General features: G+C 45.3%; 3 protein-coding genes across 13 annotated transcripts in view; 1 reads left to right on the forward strand and 2 right to left on the reverse strand.

The window, feature by feature from the left end:
- The window catches only part of RNF182 (ring finger protein 182), a 279,878-nt gene that overhangs the window by 171,877 nt on the left and 83,686 nt on the right, over positions 1-24,315 (forward strand). The gene's annotated exons all lie outside the window — the stretch shown is intronic.
- On the reverse strand, positions 41-13,465 carry SIRT5 (sirtuin 5). 4 transcript variants are annotated; one of them, XM_080379778.1, is made up of 9 exons: positions 11,057-13,465; positions 10,403-10,541; positions 7,801-7,934; positions 6,046-6,271; positions 4,391-4,478; positions 2,596-2,649; positions 1,569-1,692; positions 626-741; positions 41-172 (listed from the first exon to the last, which is right to left on the reverse strand). In XM_080379778.1, the coding sequence occupies exons 2-9, from the start codon at positions 10,521-10,523 to the stop codon at positions 97-99; spliced, it is 939 nt and encodes a 312-aa protein (XP_080235904.1). In that variant the 5' UTR covers positions 10,524-10,541; positions 11,057-13,465; the 3' UTR covers positions 41-96. The 4 variants fall into 4 exon arrangements, with proteins under 4 accessions (XP_080235904.1, XP_080235905.1, XP_080235907.1 ...); XM_080379779.1 differs by lacking the exon at positions 11,057-13,465 and adding an exon at positions 10,824-10,962; XM_080379781.1 differs by lacking the exon at positions 11,057-13,465 and adding an exon at positions 10,794-10,941.
- KIF13A (kinesin family member 13A) overlaps positions 13,604-24,315 on the reverse strand; it is a 131,618-nt gene continuing 120,906 nt past the window's right edge. For 7 of the 8 annotated variants that reach the window (XM_080379751.1, XM_080379753.1, XM_080379752.1 and 4 more), the window contains 3 exons: positions 24,046-24,197; positions 16,054-17,149; positions 13,604-15,173 (listed from right to left, as the gene is read on the reverse strand). In XM_080379751.1, the coding sequence (XP_080235877.1) occupies positions 14,887-15,173; positions 16,054-17,149; positions 24,046-24,197 (1,535 nt within the window). In that variant the 3' untranslated portion in view covers positions 13,604-14,886. Of the gene's footprint in view, positions 15,174-16,053; positions 17,150-23,422; positions 23,528-24,045; positions 24,198-24,315 lie in introns of all 8 variants that reach the window. The other variant, XM_080379758.1, reaches the window with a different exon arrangement.

Raw genomic sequence — 24,315 nt, forward strand, 5'->3', positions numbered from 1 at the left:
TATTGCCCGGTGTGGGGGGACGGGACGGGACACACAGACATGGACCGGGGGGGGGGGCGGGGCACACAGGCACGGCCCGGGGGAGCCCCGCGGCGCTCAGGCGATGATCTCGGTCGGGTGGCGCGCCAGCGCCGGCGGCAGCGTGCTCCCGCAGGGGCCCGGGAAGTGAAACCTGCAAGGAAGCAGCCGGATGAAGGGGCGGGCGGGCAGCCCCCGTCCACCCCCGGCACCGGGCATAGCCTTCCCCCAAGCCCCGGCACGGGGCAGCGCTCCCGACGCCCCCCCGCATCGGGCATACCGTTCCCCCAACCCCCGGCACCGGGCAGCGCCCCGCAAACCCCGCACCGGGCAAAGCGTCACCCCCCACCTCCGCACCGGCACCGGGCAGCGCCCCGCACTCCCCACGCATCCGAGGGTGGGGGTCGGTGTCGGGGCCGCGCTGCCGCTTCCCGCTGGGCCGAGGCACGCCTGCACCCTCGGGGTGGGCCGGTCCCCCGGCAGCCCAGCGCCTGCCCGCACAACCCGCCTCTGAAGCACGGAGGCCGCGCGCTCCAAACAGCGTTTGCTTCAAACTCCCCCCGCGCGTTGGGCGTTTTTAACGGAAGACGGAGCCGAACGGCCTCACCTGAACCTGCTGGTGGCGGGCGTAGCTTCCGTGTTGAACTCCGCCACCGGCACTCCCCGGGCGGACACCTGAGGGGCGAACATCGCGGCAGGGTACACCACCGAGGAGGTCCCCACCTGCAGGGCCAGGGGACACAACCACAGGTGGGGCAAGGCCGGCAGTTAACGGGCAAACCCGACCAACCCGCAAGGTGAGGACCCCCCCGGCACGCTGGATGGGCACAACCGCTAAAGCTCGGAGGATCCCTACAGAAATGAAACCAAACCAGGATCTATATTCAGCGTCGCTGTATATATAGTTAGTATAGCATAAGAACTGGGATTTTTTCCTTTGAGGCAACCCAAAGAAGCCCATTTGTGGATTATAACGGTACATTAAAAAAAAAAATATCCCAGAAACACAAAATGGCAGACTTCGCCATCAGGAAAACAAACCAAGATGTTCCTTCTGTTACTTGACATCATTCTGTGAAGGGTACACAATATTCTGGGCGAGTGCTTTGGTCAGCAATCCGGAACCTACATGGCACGTAAATAACCTCATAAAAAAAGCAGCACATGCTAACAGCTAGCTACCTTCTTAAAGCATATTTTTTTTAACTGAGCATCAAAATAATCATATAATCACTGCTTGAGAAATTCAACAGCTAAACGGTATCAGCCAGCCTCTAACACTCGAGCTGCTAACAGCTGCGCACACCAAACGCAGGCTGCAGATACCAGCTGAGCAAGATGCACCATGCCAAACCCACTGATTTCCAAGCAGTACATGTAGATTTTCAAACTTCACAGTCTTCTACTATTTTACACTTGACACTAAGGAGTCCCTCCAGGGCTTTCAGTTCCCTCAGGGAAGCAGAGATGCATCTCCTTTACCCAGGAGGTACAGCTCCAGCATGGCTTCCCTGCCGGTTACGAGGCATGGTAACAAAAGCGTCACTCACTACCAAGCAGAGGTCGCAGATGTCAAGTTCCTTCTCAACCTCTGTGAGGATGTCAGGATCCAGGGTTTCGCCAAACCACACAACGTGGGGACGGAGGAGCCCATTGCAGCCATCCTCCTCGCACCTGTTCAAAGATCACAAAGGAACAGCGTTATGCTGCTGATGCAGACGCTTCAAGCTGCAACACGGCACAGCAGTTTTCATTCTCATTTGGGCTCCTCACCTGCCCTCACCTTTCTCCCTTTTCTTTCGCAGCCCTCCCCCCACCCTCCTCCACCGCGTGCGGGACTGGAGGCAGCTGATGCCATGCTGCACACGTGTTGGACGTACACACACGCTGCCTGCTCACACCGAACGGGTTGCTGAACAGTTGTTCATCTCAAGACACTTAATCGTGTCTTCCCCTTAACTGAGCTTCTGAAATCCATGGAACATAAACCATAGCATGTGCTACAGACCTCGGCCTCCATCAACTTTAAAAAAAATGGCCAACAGGTTTTTAAGGAGAAAGTGAACTGCAAGGCAGAAGCATTGCATTAGCCTCTTCTCCTTAGGAACCACAGGAAAACTCTGGTGGCTTCTCGCACCTGCAGCTAGCTACGGCAAAGTTCCAGCCGTTGTAAAAAAAGCACCGTGGCACACTGAGTGCCTGGCAAAGGACTACGCAGTGGTTGTACCCAGACTAACAGGAGGTGGCACCTGCAAAATAACAAAACGTTTACTGTGTAGGACATCATGCAAATCTCCTACTACTCCACTTACTACAAAACCCATGAATTTTGGCATGCTTCAGCTTGATGCTCAAGTACACAAACATGCAATCCCTTTAGCATCATGGTAAACTTCTAGGACACACTCCTGTTGTCCACCATAACTTTAGACTCTGTTCTCTGGGGCAAAGTCCCATGCTTTTTCTCCTGTAGAATGTCTCTGCGTCCTTCCAAAACTAGGTGAGCAGTAACATAAGCCTCTGAGATGCACAAAGCATGAAGAGGTAACAGCGAAAAACAAAGCAATCCATACGTACTGAGGAAGGTCTTCAACTGGAATCACAGCGTCTTCTGTTTCAGGATCTGGAGCCCTGAAGTTACAAAATGGAAATACATATTCAATTGTACAAAGTACGCTTTATACATTAATAAAAACAGCATTCTCTAAAGCACATTCTCCAACCAAGGAATCTTTGCAACTTCAGCCAACTTCAACACCTACTACAACCCCGAAATACCACATGCAGGGCGGGCAGACATTTGTCCAGAATAACCCCAGAGCTAAGCAGCTGGAACAAGCTGGTCAAAGTCTGTCAAAGGCACAACAAATATTTATGTAGCTATCTGGTGAAATGTAAAGGGAAAAAAACCCTAAAAATCTATGAGCATATGCCTGTCCTGTCCCCTTGCCCCCCCTTTTTTTAATGGCAAAAGAGGATGGCTAGAAAAAGGACTGACTGATTCTTCTGCAACTTTTTAGGTTGCAGAAATCCTGGTAACTGATGCTTCCCTCCTGATTGTTTCACACATCTGTACATTAAAGACCTGTAATCATGAGAATCTTATTGATGACTTGAAGGACAAAAGCTACTAGGTGCTCAAGAGATGCAGAGAGGACAAGAAATGTATCAGGTGATGACAGTCCAATTATAGGGAATATGCATCTGGTTTAATAAAAAACCTGGAAGGTGAAGGAGATGGGAGTAAACACACATTGTCAAGGAGTACAGTTAGTTGATGTCCAATATAAGAGTTTCAGACCATGTGAAATAGTTCTAATTAAAACATATATAATGTTGTGCTAACTTAGAGGTTAGCAGTTACTCATTCACAGGACTGATGCACCAGAAGGCTGCGCTGCCAGCCAGCCAGGGCTGGGCAGGCTGGAGAGCTGGGCAGAGAGGAACCTCATGGAGTTCAACCAAGGCAAGTGTAGGGTCCTGCCCCTAGGCAGGGACAGCCCCACGCACCAGTACACACTGGGGCAGAGCTGCCCCCAGCAGGTCAGCAGGGAAGGACCTGGGAGTGCTGGGGGGCAGCAGTGTGCCCAGGTGGCCAAGGGACTGGTGGGATCCTGGGGGGCATGAAGAGGAGCGTCGAGGGGATCCTGCCCTCTGCTCTGCCCTGGTGAGGCACATCTGGAGTGCTGGGTCCAGTGCTGCGCTCCCCAGTTCAGGAGACAGGGAACTGCTGGGGAGGGTCCAGCAGAGTCTGTGAAGATGGTGAGGGGTCTGGAGCACCTCCCTGACGAGGAAAGGCTGAGCGAGCTGGGCCTTTGCAGCTTGGAGAAGACTGACAGGGGATCTTGTCAAGGTCTACAAATATTTTAAGGGCGAGTGCCAAGAGCATGGGGCCGGGCTCTTTTCAGTGGTGCCAGTGACAGGACAAAGGGCAACAGGCACAAACCGCAACATGAGAAGTTCCATCTGAACATGAGGAAAAACTTTCCCTTGAGGGTGCCAGAGCACTGAACAGGCTGCCCAGAGAGGCTGTGGAGGCTCCTTCCCTGGAGACATTCAAAACCTGCCTGGACGTGACTGTGCAACCTGCTCCAGGTGACCCTGCTTGAGCAGGGGGTTGGACAGAATGATCTCCAGAGGTCCCTTCCAATCCCAACCAGTCTGTGATTCTGTGAGTTATGGTATCATGGGCTCTCACTGAAGTCACCAAGCAGTACACTCGCCTTTCAAAACAGTTGTGTAAAATTTAAGCAGTAATACTATTAAAGTAAAACGAGGTGGTTGGCTGAAACTCCTGTATGCTCCTAAAATGGTCCCTTTTCTACAAGAGCAAAGTAGAAAATACAGAGAGTTTACGAGGCAGACGTATTACCCTTTCCCAGCCAACGCAGGGCATATTGGACTCTTGTAATTCGCAGCTATGTTTCCACAGTTGGTGCATCGAGTTTTAAATAAACTACCTGAAACACAAAAAGAAAACACCAGGCAGGGATGAAGCGATTTCTCCGAGGCACGGCTGTACAAGGAAGTTGTTGTGTTCATCCTAGACGGCCTTTATTTGACTTTGAAGATTATACCTTGTGGGTAGCTTACTACAGGAACTTTAACAGCCAAGTGCTGAAAACTGGCAGCTTTATGAATGAAATGCTGTTTACACAGCACTTACACACGCTTTTGTTCAGCAACCCAAGGTGAGCAGCACCACAGTAACTGCACAGACCAGGCCCAGCTAAGACAGACACAGCCCTTCCAGCTAAAAGGCTGCAGTGAACAACAGCAACAGCCTCTCTAAGCTACGATTTATCGCCTTGTTCTATGTCACAACATGAATAATACACAGCCTCCTAACAATATTTCAGAGGAAATTCATTATTTAAAGTATCACCGAGGGAGATGTTTTCCATTTATTTCCATTTATTGCTTTTCCCCCTAAATCAGAAATGTATTCTTAAAAAAAAAAAAAATACTCGTTAACACTGTTTTGTTTTACGCAAAACTCCTCAAGCCCAAGACTTTTGTAGCAGTAGTAATGTGCTGTAGAGATGTGCAATATTACCAAGACTTTAAAATAGTTTCTTTTTGTAAAGAAGGAGGACAATAAAAATTAAACTATACCCAAGGCTTTATCCTTGGATCCACAACGGCATTCATGCAGCTCTCCTGGGTCCAGATCACAAAGTAGCGGTATGAAATCCCATTTAAACCTTTTGTGATACTTAAGTTAAAAAGCATTATACTGCTGGATGGGACTGTGTCCTGGGAGACCTCCGCCCTGTGGCAGGGCCTGTGGAGTGGAGAAAGGAGGAGTGGGGGCACCTCAAAGGATGGGGAAGGGCCTCCCCACCCTTGTTCTTTCCACACCTGTATATTTCCTCAGACCAAAAGCCCCACCGACCCCCACCCACTGCACCTGCCTTGTGCTCCTCTGGCATTTGCACAAGAGGGCGGGAGCGAGGAATGCCACTAACAACAAGGAAGACAGAGGGAATGCCAGTGGGTGTAGGAGAGAAAGGCAAGGAAATCTCATTCATTGCCAGCCCCTTCTTCCTCCTGTAGCCAAGGACTGCACAGGTGGGTCTTTAAAGGACAGGACAGGGCACAGGGAAAGCACCGGGGCTCATCAGACTGGTCTTGCTGGTACACTCTTTACTGGCAGCAATACTGGTCTGGCACGACCACTACCACACAGTGGAAGTCCTCATAGATTATTTTCTCCTCTTCTAAGCAAGATCAGCAAATGTCAATATCCACATGCACTCAAGTGGATCCGAGGCAAAACTAAGCAAGCGGGAAGGGAGAACCAGTTCCTGTGTACTGTCAGAATCCATTAAAAAAGAAAGATGAGAAAGAGAGGCTGTGAAGTACCCAAAACGACTTCTGAAAGACAACAGGGTGATACTGCAAATAACCTGATGTGAATTTCTATCATTTGAAAGACAGATTTCTTTTCTCCCAGTACTTATCCCGCTCTCTCTTCTCCCCGCCCAGCTTTGCTGGCCTGCAGCAGCCAGGTAAGCTGATTCTTACCATGAATTTCTAAGAGGTGCTTTGTGCCTGCCTTTCTGTGCAGCTCATCAATATTCTGAGTAATGACCACAACGCTCCTTCCTTGCTTGCTCAGTCGCCTTTCGCACTCTGCAATGGCAACATGTGCAAGATTTGGATGTTTACTCAACATCACTTCCCGGCGGTAATGGTAAAATTCCCATACACGAGAAGGGTTTCGTGCAAAAGCCTCCGGAGTAGCCAGCTCCTGGAAAAGACATTAACAATTCATTCCACCAACAAAAGGACAAGACAATCCCCTCCCCAGGCTGAAGCCTGCTGCCATTGACACTGCTACCAGCATAACAAGATCATCAAAAGCTGATTAATTATAACCAGATGCAGTTGACAAGAATATAGCTCGATAGTCCTTATGCGGATGACAAATCTAAAGTATCTTATCAAATGAGGAAATAATATCAGTAGTGTGGTACATGGCTTGACATAGTACACTCAGACCTTATTCTGTGCTGCCCTACTGAACTATTTGGAATTTAGTACATCACAAAGATGAGATATTTCAATGCACACAATTTTTAGCATTCAAAACTCTCTTTTCCACACCAGCCATAAAACTCAGCATCATGTGGATATATTTCCTTCACTAGCAATTTCTTTTCTGCCTTAACTTAATCATAACACAAGCCAAATTACAGCCATTGTCAAAACCAAAGTCTAACGCCTTGTCTTTTATGTGCCGGTAAAATCTAAGCTATACTTTTCACAACAACTTTAAATTTTGCCTTATCTTTTTTTAAAACATGGAGTAGCTCAGTCTAATGCTTCAATGCACACTTCTATTGATATAAAACCACCAAATGCAAGCTTTCTGATGCAGAAGAGCCAGGCATTTATACACACCCATGCTCTGTTCGAACTGACAGTCGCCGAAAGAAAAAACGCATCTTTAGATTTGAACCATCTTGAAAAACTCATCCCTCTGACTCCTTTACAACTTCTTCAAATCTTACATGAATGCCGCCATTAAAAACCATAATGAAAGCAAACATGATTGCAGTGTTTGGGGCAGCAGTTACTGACAGTATAACAGTTACCTGGAACATCTGCGGCACCATGCAGGGTCAGACTCACAAGGCACCTATACAACTCACACATTTCGGTGCTCACCGCTGCACCACTGCACCCCACAGTGTCTGCTTCCACCTCCTCTCCCACCCCAGGGGCTCCCAGCACTGGCACGATCACACCAGCAAGAGAGAGTTTGTGGGAGGGTTCAAGTCTACGAGGAACCCTGCCCCCAAACAAACAAAAATCCTAAACCATTTTTAAAGAGTATTATAAGAAAGCGAGATTAAAACAACTAGGTGTTTTGGTAGAAGTTTCTTCAGAGTTTGAAACAGGAAAGGCCCCATGAGGTAGGAAAACAGCGAGGGTGTCAAAAGATGAGCAAACAGCTAAGCTGCAAGGCAGCAAGAAAACAAGGAAGATAGAAAGACCCAGAGCTATCTGCAAGAACGCTGTTTTTCCCGAACAACCAATAAACAAAACGACAGAGAAGAACAAGGGGAAGCTGCGAAAAGCAGGCCCCCAGGGCACAAGGGAGAGCTGCAGGCACAGCTGCAGGGAGAGCATGTTCTGTCCCTACCACAGCACTTCCACCTTCGAAGGTACCATCCTCTGACCCCTCTTGCTCAGCTGCCCGATGGGCAGAGCAGCACAGCGACGCAGAGAGCAGCACAGCGACGCAGCTATGCAGCTGCTGCCACCAGTACCTACCTGGGCTTGCCACTTTCTCCAGAAACCTCCAGCCCCTCTGAAAGTAGGAACTCCACTCTCCGCACTGACGCCGGCTCCTGTGATAATGGCTATATGCTTCGCTTTGGCAAACACTTCTCGAAAATCGGCCATATCTGTGTGTGAGAAGAAAAAAACAAATGACCATTCAAATGCTTATACTTTTATTTAAGAGGCCATACAGACAGTGCTGGCAAAATTATGCATCCAGAAATGGCTTCCATGTACACCTCCCGCGACTTTAACTTCAGAATACGAATTTGTTTCTGTATATTAGAATTTGACAGGCAATTCCTGGAGATCCTCAAAATGTATGTGAGCAAGCTCAGTAGGCCAGCATATATTAAACCATGACTATACTCAATATTTGAAAGACAGAGCATTAAACCAAAACCCCACACTAGATGCTACCCCGACAACAACTGTTGCCAACACCAGCCAGGCACTGTTTGCTTCCTAACTGTAAGGTAAGAACCTGAGAAAAAAAAATTATTTACATTTAGCTACAAAGTATCACCTTCAAAATTGAGGTAATTTGGGAAAAGACATTTCCTTCTGAGGCATCTTGCCCATTTTCTAGGTTTGCAATTGCATTTTCTATTTTTGAATGTATATTCCCTCCATTTTTCCCTGCGTGGTAAAGTAACTGGGAAAAATATGGGAAATCTCCTTTGTGTTTTTCTACAAGTCAAAACAAGATTAAAAAGGAACAGGTTAACCACAGAGAGAGACAAATTCTCTTCCAGTTTACCTCAGATACTAATTTTAAAGCAACATATCTTAGAATCACAGAACGGCTGAAGTGGGAAAGGACCTCTGGAGATCATCCAGTCCAAACCCGCTGCCTAAGCAGAGTCAGCCACAGCAGATCATCCAGGAGCATGTCTAGTCAGGTAGGTTTTGAGTTTTTCCCAGGATGGAGACTCCACCACCTCTTTCTGCACAACCCATTCCAGTGTGTGACCACCCTCACAGTAAAGGAAAAAAAAAAAAAAGAAAAAAAAAAAGTGTTTTCTTGTGTTCAGATGGAATCTTGTGTGTTTTCATTTGTGTCCATTGCCTCATGTCCTGTCACTGGGCACTATTGAGAAGAGCCTGCCTTGTCTTCGTTCCCTCCCACCAGATGTGTTTATGCATTGACAAGATGCCCCTGAGCCTGGTCTCCTCCAGGCTGCAGAGCCCCGGCTCTCCCAGCCTCTCCTCATATGCCAGATGCCCCAAGTCATTAATCACCTCTGTAACCTTTTGCTGGACTCTCCAGTACGCCTGTGTCTCTCTCATACTGGGGAGCCCAGCACTGGACCCAGCACTCCAGGTGTGCCTCACCAGGGCAGAGCAGAGGGGACAATGTCTACCAGGGCCCTCAAGGTCTTTTCTGCGGAGCTGCTTTCCAGCAGGTTGGCCCCAGCCTGTCCTGGTGCCTGGGGTTATTCCTTGCCAGGGCAGGGCCTGGCACCATCCATTTGCTGAACATCAGGAGGTTCCTCCCAGCCCACGTCCCCAGCCTGCTGAGGTCCCTCTGGATGGCAGCATGACCCTCTGGTGTATCAGCCAGTCCTCCCAGCTTTGTATCTAGGTACTTGCTGAGGAGGTACACTGTGCCCCATCATCGAGCTGATTAACAAAGATGTTAAACGCTACTGGCCCCATTACTGACTCCTACAATATGACCCTAGTGACTTGCCTCTAGGTGAACTTAGAGCTGCCAATCACAACCCTAACCTTCTCAATTTACTATGTGGTTCATTTTGGGGTGGGTTTTTTTGGTTGGTTGGGTGGGTGGGTGGGTTTTTTTAACCAGAGGCAGGTAAGTTTTGACGAGGAGAGAGTCTTTGGAAAAGTCCCAAGACCCACTGGGCAGAGAACACTATGATTCTGATGCCCCATCTGCTGTCATACACCAGACCTCACAAGCTCTTGAATTTTTAAAGAACAGGCCAACAGTCCCCTTGGTCTGGTCTCCCGGCTCTGACAGCAGCTGAACACTGATGCTCAAAGCAGAGAAAACAAGTGCATCTCGGCTACCCAGCTGCCAGGGGTTTCATTGTTCCACCTGTGCCGTTCTGCCTGCTGATCTTGAGTTAAGGCGCATCCTCAAATTAAAAAACAAAACACACCCCACCTCACCCCCCAAACAGAGAGAGAGTATTTACTACTGCTTGAGCGAACAGTCTGCCTGGGGTTACCCAATATCCCGCTACTCAGTTGTTACAAATGCTCGAGGTCCTCCATAATTCTTGTACAAAGAAATAAGGAGCAACTTTTATTACCCATTAGGATTATGAAAAGGAAATGCAATTAACTAGCGCATGTTAATGTGCATCAATTATAAGTGCTAAAACCATGCTACCAGGCAATCTTCCTGACTATGCCAGGGTTTTGGGAACTACATGTAATACAGGCATAGAAGACAAATTTTAGCAGCTGGGGGGGGGGGGGGGGGGGCACGTAAAATCCACTTTTCACTCTTCTAAACATTTTGAATTAAACTATAGACTTCACCTATGACACAAAACCTTCTAAAATTTCAAATCTAGCTTGAAAACCCACCTGGGGTACTAAAGCAAACAAACAGATATCTTACTTGAACTGGGACGAGCCATTACCAAGCAAAACTTCTGTTTTTTTGAAGAGGCAGCCTTAAATCCAGAATACACTTGGGAAACCAGCCTTCTAGAGGTAAATTGAACGAGACTCATCAGCATCCCTCGAAAGTATTTCACCTGCAAAGAAATAAATTAAATGCCAGAGGCCTGTTCAGGGACCAAGCTCCCTGTAAGGAAATCTCTGTAAAAAAAAGATAAAAGTATTATTCCTGGTTTTCTCCCACATCTTGACCTCCCCCCACACACAGCGCAAAGCACAGCCACCGCAAACCCAAGCCCCTCCAACCGGGATGACTGGTTTTACCTGGTTATACAAACCAAAGCCCACCGAGCCCTTAATATAACATTTGCTAAGGCACAAAACGGCACCGTGACGGATTATTTTCTTAAATACTGAACCTCCACGATAGCGTCTGACGGAAAAACAACTCGCAGGAAGCCGGCGGGCAGTTTCAGGGGCAGGGTTGGCCCGGGGGCTGAGCTGAGGCGAGCGGCCACCTCACGGAGGCCTGAGGGGAGCCGGCCGCCGCCGCCCCCCCCCCCCCCCCCCTCAGCGCGTCTCCCTCCGCCGGCGCGGTTCCCCTCAGGCCTTCCCTGGGTCCGCGGGTTCGCGCCCCGCCGGGTGTCCTTACCTCAGCGGCGGCGACCGCGGCTGTAAGACGCGGAGGGCCGAGGCGTGCGGCGCCGCACGTCCCGCCCTGGGTTTCCTGAGGGGGCGGCCCTGGCTGCGCTCCGCCCTCGGTCACTGAGGTACGTGAGGAAGAGGGTGGTGTGGAGGGAGGGGAGGGATGGAGGCAGCGCAGCTCTCCCAGCGGGGAGCTTTCCCTACTTGGAGGTCTCAGGGAATGGCGCTAGGTGCACGTATTAGGTTAAATTATACATAGGTCGGGAAAAGCTGGATGTTTTTTCGAGTACCACCGGTCTGCGGCCCACCTAGGTTGGGAAAAGCTGGATGTTTTTTCTAGTACCATTAGCCAGAGGCCCATCCTTAGGCATCCACAGTTTACATGTTCACCCTCAAAAGTCCTAGACGCTGCTTTGCTAGCACGACTCTGACAGCTTACACTTTCCACGTTTTTTTTATGAGGAAAGCTGTTGTTAAGATTGTTTTCCAGCAGAAACATGCCAGCAACCGCTTTACTCCAGCCTTTTCCCCTCCACCCTTCCCCAACAACTCACCAGTCCTTTTCACTCAGCCTGAGATCTGACGTTTTCTCCTTCCAGTTCCATCAATTGCCAGCTACACAGATGAAGAGGTCCCCAATGGATGTACCCACGCTGGGGGAGGTCAGTCCCACCACACTGAGCTCCCAGTTCCAACCTGGCCACCCTGGGGAGCCAGCGACCCCGGGGCTGGGGGACAGAACACCCACGGGGGCTCCCAGCCAGCTCCCCTGGCACCTCACTGCTTCATGGCATTTATCACTTAGCAGGGAAAACCCTGCTGCTGCAAGCACAAAGCAAGCCTTTTGTGGGGGAACATCCAGCAGGACTGATTAAACGCTCTACTTCCGCTTGCTGGACTGTACCAACTCTGGCTGAATCTCCATAAAGGCATATATGCTTGAAAAAACCCCCACATAATAAATTCAGAAAACAAGATGGATGGCCAGTATCATCTTACTTAACGCTGTAACAATCCTGATGGTGAAAATCAGGTAATTCTGTCTGGGCTGCAGGGAGATGACAGGTTTGTTTTGGCAGGTCAGACAATCAAGGGATTGGCTCTACCCTGCGTTACTCAGTGTTATGACTGGGGTTGATTTGTTGGTTTTTTTTTTTTAATTCAAGATCTTAGTATGGATTGTACATCCTGCTTATTAGACAGTGTATTTTAGACTCTGGTTAAGATTAATATTAAACAAACTCCCAAACAATTAAAAGCAATGTGCAGTTGGACTATAACCATGGGGTTTTTCCACCAATTAACAAAGTTCAAGATGGCAAATGACTAGTCTGACATTGCTAACAAACAGAAAGTGCTTCTGTTTATGTGCCAGAATTTTGAGGAGCACAAAAAGTAAAATGCTTGCATTTTCACATTACCTCATTAGATATGCTCCTTCCAACTTCAAATAAATCCAGGGCAGGGCATGTTAACAGGCAAGGTTTGCTAAAGTACAGCTCCTTTAATAGTAACAGAAGTCATGATAGCAAAGCTTATGCAAAGCAGGTACAGCACAAAACTAGGTTGGCTTGTTTTGGTTTCTTTGGTGTGTACTGATTGTACACCCCAAGAAGCACAATCCCAGTGTTTCTGAAGCAGTCAATCAATCATGCATTCTGTATTCTCAAAGGTCTAAAACCATGAAGAGCCTAGCTCAGCTGATGCTAACCTGGTCTAAATACTGATTCTTTGCCATCAGAAAATGGCCACATTATCTTTCCAAATTGTTTGTAGTGGCCTTGGACAAATAAGTTTATGCAAATATGTGAGCATGTGTTTTCTTAAAAGCTGTATAAAAATATTAAAGTGACATCTAAAATTAACTTCAAGACAGTGGTGCTGGGTGCACACCTGGCTGTGTTCCATGATCATCTCTGCCTGATAAAAAACTTCTACATAAAATGTTTTCTTCTATTACAGCAATTTCCTCCAGCAGCAGTACCATTAATGCACTGAGTGGATTATGAAGGTCCAGAAGCATGAAACATTCTGCAAAGACATTCATTCCACCAAAATCAATTAACACATACAAATCCTGCCTCAGAAGAGCCAAAACCTACATCAAGGGCAAGTACATTGACCTCATGCCCCTTCCTTTCACTACTCCCACAGCACGTTACCCTTCCAGCTGCCGTGTTGTACGCGGCTGAGGCATTTACATATTTAGCAATGGGTATGCCTTGTCCGTCTTCCAGGAACTTGTCCTGTCTCCCCTTGACCCACATATTGTCATTCCCTGGCCGGAGTTCCCCCTCCAAGCTCGGCTCCCTCTCCTAGGCGGGACAGGGAAAGCAGCTGGTGAGCAACACGTATCCACAGGGGCTGCTGTTCTCCTCTTACGCTTCCTGAATCAGTCAGTGTTAAAACAGGTTAAGTACCATCCAGTCTTCCACTCGAGTTGTATTGTCCTTCAGCGTTTTTACAAAGTACTTTGCATCTGAGCACCGTCACCTAGACACAGCTTACTATTTGACCGTGAAACCTGATTGTACCAAATACAAGCAAAACGTCGTTTTGTTTTTAAATCCCAAGTAAACAGTCTGTATTCTAACACACAATAGGTCTGTACCAATTAAATACAGTATGGCAGTATATAAATTACAGTTCTTTACAGTAAATAGTAAAATACAAGAGTCCACTTACTGTACACAACAATCAAAGAAAGAACAGCAGCTTTTCAGTAAGGTCCCAGGTATCTCAATCATTCACTTGCTAAGAAACAAAGAAGAACAGATACAGCAGGCCATTCACTTCACTCATTTTTACCATGTTACTTTACAAAATATCCAGAACGCTTGTACAGGCATCTACAGTATCTACATGTGGAACAACCTTCTTAGGAATTCATGAGCACCAGACACAAATCCCTCCATCATTCCCATTATTAAAATAAAACTTTACAGATTAAAATTACTTTAGCAGGTTCTATTTCATCTCAATAATAACCAGCAAGTAACAAGTGCAAAGTCTGCAATCATGATCCATTTACTGCTTCTTTGTTTCCCCATTCCCCACCTCCCCCCCCCCCCCCCCCCCCAAAAAAAAAAAAACCAAAAAACAAACCACAAAACCCCAAACCCCAAAATGTTGTCCTCTCACACCCTTGCAGTAATACTGTTTTCTGCAGTCAAACTGCCCGGCTGGCTTATGTTAACATATGAAATGCCAGACATACAGCTTCAGGCATTGTTAGTCATTTCCATCCAATGCCAAGTCAGCACAGTGGCAGGCCTCTAGGAAGACAAGAAATACGAAGCAGTTGGATATTTCAGTGTGCTTAAACACGGAACATAAGGCTGCATGGTGCCCAGTGACTAAAAGAAATGTGGCACCAAGTTATCAGTTAAAACATTTACAATAGAAAGATATAAACAGCAAATGTGTCAGTCTAAAACAAGTTCTTTGGTAATTAAGAACAGCAAACCATAGTTGTTGTTTCCCCCCCCAAATACGGATTTACATCCTGGTTTTCCCACTATAAAATATTTTTTGTTGTTTAAAATATATCTCCCAAGTTGTTGCGTAACAAATAGTCCAGTACCTCAGTTATCTACAGATCAGCTTTAACTGTATTTTAGTGTGCAGCCACATCTGCCCACTGGCAGACAAACTATAGATACACATTCATATATATATAATATATATATATATTATTTATAAAAAAATTAGAGAATGAAGTCAAGGACTCTAGAGAATACACATTCCATATGGACAGATTAAAATGTACAATAGCTTCAAAAATCCATAAAGTTTTCTACACAGGGATGCGTGTAGTAAGTGCAAAAATACTGCAGTTTAGTTAATCCAAGATTTCCTGTTCTCCTGTTTCCTGGAAAAAGCAGAAGCTGCTGCATCTCCTGAATGGCAGAGAACTTCTCCTCCTGTTTTAGGAGCGGATGATGAGCCTTGAAGCACAGAACTTTTCCGTTTCTCTGAAGTGGAAGATGCCTGAGACCGTGAAGTGCTACTCCACTTCCTTGCAGGAGCTGGTGCTTTGCTGAGGCGCCCAGGACGAACAAAGACGCCGTGTCGTGGTTTGCAGTGGAAGTACTCTCTGCCTCTTACAACTCCATCATGCTTCCCTTCAATGAAAATAAACACACAGAATTAATTGTTGGTACTTTCATTAGCACATACAATTGTAGTGTTGCAGTGTGAATACCTTTGATTATCTCTCAAATAATCAAGATTGTCAGTCCTGAGTGACAGAGCCAGGTGCACACACCAACTGCTAGGGAGAGCAAAACCTGGAAAGGAGGGCTCCAATTGTGACCAAAAAGATGACTTCCTGAACTATTGTTTTGTCAACTAGCAGTTTAAAAAGTCAAACGTGTTCATTTCACAAAATAAACTATCCTCAGAACCAATTGCTTACAAAGCCTAAACCTCAGCTCCCAGTGGATCTCTAGTACCAGTGTTACTATCTATGAAACTACTAAAAACATTTTTAGAAGATTGGAAGCATCTCTGGAGGAGCTGATTTTTTCTGTCCCCTCCAAATTGAAGTTATAGAAAACCTGTGTTTTGTAATTAAGCTTTCCCCAGTGGAAAAAAAAAAAATCAAAACTAAAACCTCTGAAAGCTACAGACACCAAACCAATTTGACAAGCGATGCCCACTATTAGTACTGCCCACGAACATGCACACTGATTTAAAAAAAAATCTGCCAATTTTGGGATTTGCTTGTTTTTCTGATCTATGAAAACAGATGGGTACAAAAAGAACTACCACAACATGCCAAAGTATTACTCTGCGTACAGCCAGAAGAACAGGGCTTTAAGACAGTTAAAAATTAATCAAAGCATCCCTATAAACAGGAAGCCTAGAACTGGGCGTAGCAGGTACCAAGCTGCCGTGAAATTGGAGGCACTTTCCAGGACTGAACAGCATTATGATTGTAGTGCAACTTTAAAAATAGATCACACTAGCTGCATAGATAACCTAGAGTATATTTAGTCTTACCCAGCTGAACATTGAGTTCCACTCCAACCCAGATGCCAGCTGAAAAATCCACCGTTCCAACGTATCTCACCGTGCCCATCTTATTACTTCCAACACAGACTTGTTCACCCACGGCCATCCAGCTAGGCAAGACGTGGGCTTGATCTGCAGAAGCACCTTCTTCGCAATCGGAACCATCCAAGTGGTCCTTCCCAATGAAATCGTCTATGGAAGTATCAGGATAAGCCTCGTGGCCTTTTACCAGTGCAGAACAAAAAGGGCTTTCCACAGCACCTGCAAGCCGGTCACCGACTGCTGCGGCAGAGCTCAGCTGGCCCACATGTGCGCTCTGCTCCTTGTCAGTGCCTTGGGGTAACTCCAAGGCGCTCACTCCGTTAGAGGAGACGAGGGAACACGACTGCGGAGCTGTCGAATGGTCGAAGTCTTTTCCATCTTCAACGCCCATGAACTCTGTAAAGGAGTGATCCTCCAGAATGTCCGTTGTGTGCTCAACTGTTGCTTCACGTGCTGAAAACTCAATTATACGACAGGTATTTTTGCTGTCTGAGGAACTTAAAGCTGAAAATGATCCAGCGGTGGGTAACTGCTGAGAGTCTCTGTCAGTGGCATCGAGGGACAGTGGTACTTGTTCCGTTAAGGCACTGTTTTCTTTCAGTGGTAACACAGATAACTTTTCTCTCGCTAACTCCTTTTCTGACTCTCGACATTCCTTGTTCGAAGAAGATCTTAAATCATGTGCAAGAGATGATCCTGAGGGATCATTAGAGTCCAGCTCCTTCGTGTGACTGGCTAGCTGGTCTGTGCTATCACTACAGGGAACAAGCATGTCAGACAGAGTAGCGTTAGAGGCACTGTGGGAAAAGTAGCCACTAGTAATACTGCTAGTGGTGGGGCTGCGGGATACCTCTTTCTCAAGAACACGTGAACTCATGAAGTCTGATTTAGAAGAAAACCACTCCCTGTTCTCCAGGCTAGCATTGTAAACACTGAAGTCAGCAAACTCCTCCGGTATGTAAGGCCGGAAATTTTGAAAACTTTGTGGACTTATCAGCTTCTTATTAATGGCCTCCAACTCACTGTCTTCCTCCTCTGAGTCCTGCAAAAGAAGGGAGAGTGGCATGGGATTAGGAACCTATGACAGTAAAGTTTTAAAAATAAACTAACCTTCCTTGAATTTTTTCCTTTCTGAATGTGAAGAATTATATACCTTTAATATTCTTCAACTGAATGGAAGACACTTATAAAAAGAGCTGCTGGGAACATATCCTGCCTACACTGAGCTATTCGATTTTTAGAAAATAAAGATAAATTCTAAGTATTTCAGTAAAATATAAAGCAATAGAGTTTGGTATAAGGAAAGCTCACAACATTAAGAAGTTGTATGTTGGCATATTTTCATCATACTCAAGATTTTTAAAGCCATGTACTATAAACTCCCCCCTCAACCCCACCCTGGTTTAGACTAATTAAACCAATTAAAGGTATTCTATAGAGCTAATTGACCACCTAACAAGATAAACATATGAATGGAAGCAGCCTTACAGGGTGTCCACTGCAATCCCAATTATTGAAAACTATCCTGCACCACAGGATTTTCTATTAATCTGATACCAGCGAAGCTAAATATTTCTGCTTACCCCTGACTATCACACCTGAACATGTTCAGGATGTTTGAAAATAAAGGCAAAAGGATCATGTACTACAGTGAATTTTCAAGGAAGCATTTGTATGCAGGGAAACAAGCAACATTAATCAACCTGGTGGAATTTGGAGGTACATCCCTGAATTTCCCTTTGCTAACGAGCATGATGCACTGTGACCAGCCCACAAACGTGGCTTTCTGAGTCCACCTGAGGACTTTGGTCTGTCAAGACGCAGCCGAGAAAAACCTCAGCAACATGGTTGGGCTGCTCCCCCCAGCACAGAAAATACTGCAGGCAGGACTCCACATGCATGCTTTTTGAAGTACTTAATTTTTCATATAAATATATGCATGTATTTATATATATGCATATATAAACATACATATATAGATACACAAACCTGTATTAAAAACACATACATATTAAAAATGGTTAGTTCACAGCAAATTCCTATGGGAAAGAATAGTATTTTCAGAAAACTGCTGCAGTACTTAAGTTTAGAGGAACTCGGGCACCTATTATTTCTCAATTCCTTTATCTGCATCATGTATTTCAGCTACTGATCAAGGCAGATCCTGTGTGATATCTGAAATAGTTCAATGCTTTCAGATACCTGCCATGAATCACCAATGGTAAAGGAAAAGCACAACACCTAAGCAGGTGACCAGCGAATGAGAATACATCAAGTTTAAGATAAACAACCTCTTGAAAATGTTTCCTATACGTCATAATAGCCAAGACTGCTCAAATAACTTTGTACAACAAAGCTTCAAATACACAGACAGCAAACAGGTTTGTTCAGTTTGCACGTGTCAGAATAATCACAGAATTGTTGAGGTTGGAAGGCACCTCTGGAGATCATTTAGTCCACCCCCCTTGCTCAAGCAGGGTCAGCCAGAGCACATTGTCCAGGACTGTGTCCAGTCAGGTGGGTTTTGAGATCTCCAAGGATGGAGGTTCTATAACCTCTCTGCACAACCCATTCCAGCATTTGACCATCCTCACAGTAAAAAAACATATGTTGTGTTCAGATGGAATCTCATGTGTTTTAATTTGTGTCCATCGCCCCACATCCTGCCGCTGGGCACTACTGAGAACAGTCTGCCTTGTGTTCTGTTGGGTGGTTTTATGCACTGATAAGATGCCCCACCGAGCTTGGTTTCCTCCAGGCTGAACGGTCCCAGCTCTCCCAAGCTCTCCTCATACATCAGATGCTTCAAGCTATTAATCATCTTTGTGGCCCTGCACTGGACTCACTTCAGTAATTCCTATCTTTCTTGTAACAAGGAGCTCAGAAACGGACACAATACTCCAGACACAGCCTCACTAGTGCCGGGTAGAGAGTCAGGATCACCTCCTTCAACCTGCTGGCGATGTCCAGTATACTGTTGGCCTTCTCCGCTGCAAGGGTGCACTGCTGGCTCACAGCCAGCTTGCCGCCCATGAGGACCCCAAGACACTTCTAGGCACAGCTGCTCTCCAGCTGGACAGCCCCCAACGTGTACTGGTACCTGGCGTTATTTCTCCCCAGACGCAAGACACTGCATTTCCCCTTGTTGAACTTCATGAGCTTCCTCTCTGCCCAGTTCTCCAACTTGTTGAGGTCCCTCTGAACAGCAGCACATCCTTCTGGTTTCATCTGTAAACTTGCTGGGGGTAGGCTCTGTCCAATCACCCAGGTCACTAATGAAGGTGCTGGAACAGTACTGGCCCCGGTACCGAGCCCTGGTGTAGACCGTTGTGTTACCAGCCTCCAACAGGACTTTGCACCTCAGAACACAGCCTCTGGGCCCAGGTGTTCAGCCAGCTGTCAATCCACTCTCCACCTGTCTAACCTGTACTTTGTCGGCCCATCCATGATGTTGTTATAGGAGACAGCGTCAAACGCTTTACTAAAGTGAAGGTAAACAACATCCTCTGCTCCCTCCTCATCCACCAAGCTAGTCACCTTACTGTGGAGGGCCACTGAGGTTGGTCAAGTGTGACTCCCCTTTTGTAAATCCATGCTGACTAGTCCCAACCACCTTCTTGTCCTTCATGGGTTTGGAAATGCTTTCTGGAAAGGTACTCTCCATCACCTTCCCGGAGACAGAAGTGAGGCTGTCCAGTCTGTAGTTAGCTGGATCTTTCTTCTTTGTCCTTCTTGAAGACAGGAGAGATACATTTGCTCTCTTCCAGTCTTCAGGTACCTCTCCCAATTGCTATGACATTCAAAGACAATTGAGAGTGGCCTAATAACAAGTATCAGCAGCCAGCTCCCTCAGCACTGTGGGTATGATTAGTTAAACAAACACGCAGTTTGCTTAACTGCTCCCCACCCTGGAGGTACTCTACCAGGGCAAGTCATCTTTGTTCCACACTTTCTCTTGGGTCTCAGGGGCATGGGATCCCTGAAGGCTAGTTTTACATATAAAGGTTAAAGTAAAGACGGCACTGGGTATGTTGGCCTTCTCCAAGTCATTTATGACCAGTTCCCCTGCCCTATTCAGCAGTGCAATTAACTAAAACATCCTCGTAGGTATATATTAGAAGATCCATGCTTATGTAACAAGCTCTTTCTCCCAGCCTGGAGGTGGTGGTGGGTTTTTCTCCTAGTTTTTGTTTGTTTGAATTGTAAAAAGAACGGTAAAAATGTTGTAAATGACTCCACTCTCCTTTCAACCTCCATTTTTTGAAGTGATCACTACTTGCTATGACCCTTATCTATAATAAGGTCTCATTTTCATTCCTACCATGTTCAAGCTCATAGCAGATATAATTCAGTCATATTACCCATGCAGAACGGCCTCTTAAGCTGAATCAAGATTTCCAGTACTATTAAAATTCACGTTGGCAGAGCAATCAGTATCTGAAGAAGATGCTTCTACTTGGGTAAGTATATCTGACAAATCCAACCAGATTTCAATTATTAATATTTGTTCAAGTAAAGGCTTGGCATCCTTTGCTTACTAGTTTTTACAGCTCTGCTTCAGAGTTATTTCTCATACAAAATTTGGATGAAGGCTTTATTTTGCAATTATATATTTCTCTGAAAAGGAGTATTATGAAAAGTCACGTAAGACTATTGAGAATGATTTATATTCTTGAAGATCTTGTTCTTTACCTCTGAAATCTACAGGTAGTCCCTTTAAAATTGAAGGACAACATTAATAGCCGCTTTACTGAGACTATGAATACCCTTCCAAGCACTGAAGCATTATACAAAATGTCTTTTTTGCATACTGGAGTATACCTGTTGCTTGTCTGTGAGGGACCTTTTCTTAATCATTCTGCTTACTCCTTCCCTTTCACCATTATTGCTCATGCAAAAGTAAGTTTTGCCCTATGCAGAAACTTGTAGTCATGAAGACATTTCATCTGACCTTAACATAATTCCACTGTACTTGCATATTACACCAAACATGCCCTTATGTCATGCTGTTCAGCAATAGTTGTGGTATTAAATGCATGTGGAAGTACTGTCTGAAATTTTAGGTTGAATGCTCTGTTTCAGGGCAACTGAATAAAGGTATTTTTTGTTAACTGCTCCCCCCCCCTTTGACAGATGTGTTTTGAATATTCAAGAAGAGTAAAGAACAGATCCCAGAGAAAAATGAGAAAAAGACCAAACATCATTCTTACGCCTACTTTGATGCAGAACATCAGTCTAGCTGATCTTGCTAGCTTCCTGCATGTTTAGTCACTTTTAATTCTACAGCATTTTTTATATGTTGTAAGATGCAAGGAAGCATCACACCAGAAGCAACACCAATCATCCAGTGATTAATTAGGAGTATGAGGCTCTGTACCTTGGTGTGATCATTTACAATATTAATTAATACTGTGTAAACTTCACTTTCCATCAGATAAAGAGGAACAGTCAGCTAAGTTTCACGTGGAGCAGTGACGCTGCCCTAGTGTAATCTCTGAATTCATTCTGAGATCACTATTCACCCAAATATGTGAAATATATACTCTGTCCTAGTTAAAACATAGACTTGCTCCAGCTCTGAAAAATGAGAGGCAGCCTAGGAAGCCTACATCTTACAAAGGCTTCCTTCCTAAAGGGATAAAAAAAAGCCAGAAGCCATTCTTTGATAAACTCAATGCCATAAGCTAGCAAGGCTATGTAAAATAGCTGTCACAACGTCCTCCCCACTAGCGGTTGCTAGTTCTTGCCTGCCACCCCAGTATCTACTCAAGTGTCCATAAGGTGATCAGACAGTGCAGTAAATCCAAATGAAATACAGCTCCATGGTAGTCTAGCCATCAGCTGGATGGATCAGTTCTCTTGATGTGACTTACTATGCAACTGACCAAAACGCTATGTTGATGCAAGGGAGACGTCAGTGCAAAAGTGTAGAAGCAAGCAGCTGAGAACTGAAAGAACAAGCTCTTTTCAGGGCCCTGTTGGCTACAGCAGCTTTACGGTATTCAACAAATTAGTTCCATTCTAACTGGAAAAGCCTCATGCAGGATGTTGCCATTTTCCAGCTCAGAAAGCTTCTGCTTATCTGTGGAAAGCAGCACAGGCAAATGCCTCAGTTAATTCAGGGCATGCGTGGGGTGGAACCCTGATTTACTCAAGGGATTAAAACTGCCCTCAAGTTGCTACAGAAAATTCTGTAACGATTTAGTTTCCAAGGGATGTTTTTCAACATGCTAGAAGATTCTGTCTTCCAAATACCTTCATACTATTTGTATCGGTAACTCAGTGTGAGTCACCATGTCAGCTACCTTATGGAAAATTAACATGACTCTAAATAAAACAGCTGCTTCTCAAAACCAGCAGCCAAGCTTCAAATATATACAATAGAACGCTCAGGATACTTTGGTATAACAACCTACAAAACAGCATTAAAAATCCAGACCAGATTTTTTAATGGCTCAGCTATATGGTAGGAATGAAAATAACGGTTGAATAGGAAGAATCCATCACTAGTACTTTGTGGTGAGAGGCCTATAATACTTATGGGAAATAATTTGAAGTTTCTGAATTTTAAATCTAAAGCTCTGATTAAAGCAAGTATTTACAGCCATGTTCCACAGCCCAAAACCAGAGTCCATCATACAGCAGAAATGATGATACAACTTTTGTTGAAGCAGCAGTGAGAAAAGGATTTTTGGCAGGTGAAGATTAAAATAAAAGCCCTCCACCTCAATTCACCACTTGAATTATGACGAAGACAGGCTGCAGATTAATTAAGAGCACCAATCTTTAGTCATATTACTTCCACATCAGGCAATGAGAAGCTTTTTATAGTGTGCCCAGCACCTAAATGCACAGTTACTTACACCAAATGGGATCATTCCATTTACTCTGGGGTATAGTCACAAAATCTGGGTAACATACAAGGTATATTAGAGTGACAACAACATGGTTCATTAAACCACCCTTTACCTGAACATTTCTGCCCTGTAAAAACTAAAGCCTCCCCTCTCCCGCCCACCCCACAAGACAAATCATATATGAATATTAAAAAAAAAAAATGAACAACCCAAAACAAAACAAAAAACCCCAAAACGTAAAAACCCAGCCGTTAGTTCCACTGACAGATCACATTTGCAAGCCAGGCAAGCAACTGTTCATTATAACAATTACTTACAATCAATTATATCCACATGCTACCACACCCACCTACACACCATGACACACCTGCTGCGGCAGCATAAGCGCTTTAAGCCCACCACCAAATGGCCCTGAGCCCACCACCAGGCTTTGTAATAGAAACCGGTACAAAACTTACAATCTTTTCCTCACGTACGCTATTACTTTCTACAGGCATGCTGCTGGCATTGCTTCCTGCAGGCACAACGCAGCCAGCGCAATGCACCTGAGACGAAGGCATGCTCTGAAAAGGTTAAGACACACAACGTATCACACAAGCCACGACTCTGACCACAGCGCTAAACGTGTGCAGGTTAGAAAGGCGTTAAGACATGACGAAACACCCGTGCTGGCCATACAGACATTAAAATTCAAGTTAATAGGTAGAGAAACTGATATAGCAGAGTTTAATGTTGAGGAATAAAAGTCAGAATTAACACCATGCTAGAACACTGTTTCACAGAATTATGTTTTACAATATCTTGTTGGAGAAAAAAATGCAGGTTACTGTTATTTTAAAATAGAAGTACCTTGTAAAGGAGAATACTTACCAAGAAGTGAAAAAAAACCCTACAACACCCTTGTGTTTCAGGTAAAAACCAAAACTCCAAAACCCCACCACATATAAAGAACAGCCTAATTAATTTTACCAGAGAATTACAAAACTCTCTTGCAACAGATGCACACTGCAATTTGTCAAGTACACAAAATCACTTGATCTCCTTCAAAAAACACAAACAACAGGTGGTTTTCAAAGATTACCTCTTGACTAAGCAGAGGTCGGCTTTCAAGCGGGGTCTTCCTTTTATGTTCCTCTTTCACTGGCATTAAGGGCTTGAAAAACTTTGGTGGCTGAGGAGAAAATGCTTTAAAAGGGCTGGCCATTAAAGCATGGGAATTCTCTGCTACAACACCTAGGTAAAAAGGCAAAAATACTGTAATTCAGCTCTTCATATCTTGACTGCAAGAGCATAATTCCAAAAAACTGAAGGTTAAGCCATGCGTTTGGCAAGTTGCTGGCTACAGAAAAAT

The sequence above is a fragment of the Falco punctatus genome, assembly GCF_963210335.1.
Source record: "Falco punctatus genome assembly, chromosome: 3".
NCBI lineage: Eukaryota > Metazoa > Chordata > Aves > Falconiformes > Falconidae > Falco > Falco punctatus.

Excerpts from the sequence above, each read along its gene's own strand:
- SIRT5 (XM_080379778.1), bottom strand. The coding sequence starts at position 10,523 with ATGCTGATGAGTCTCGTTCAATTTACCTCTAGAAGGCTGGTTTCCCAA. Across the intron at positions 2,650-4,390 it reads CCTGCGTTGGCTGGGAAAGG|GGCTCCAGATCCTGAAACAG; the intron begins GTAATACGTCTG and ends TTGTAACTTCAG. Across the intron at positions 173-625 it reads CCCGCCACCAGCAGGTTCAG|GTTTCACTTCCCGGGCCCCT; the intron begins GTGAGGCCGTTC and ends GCTTCCTTGCAG.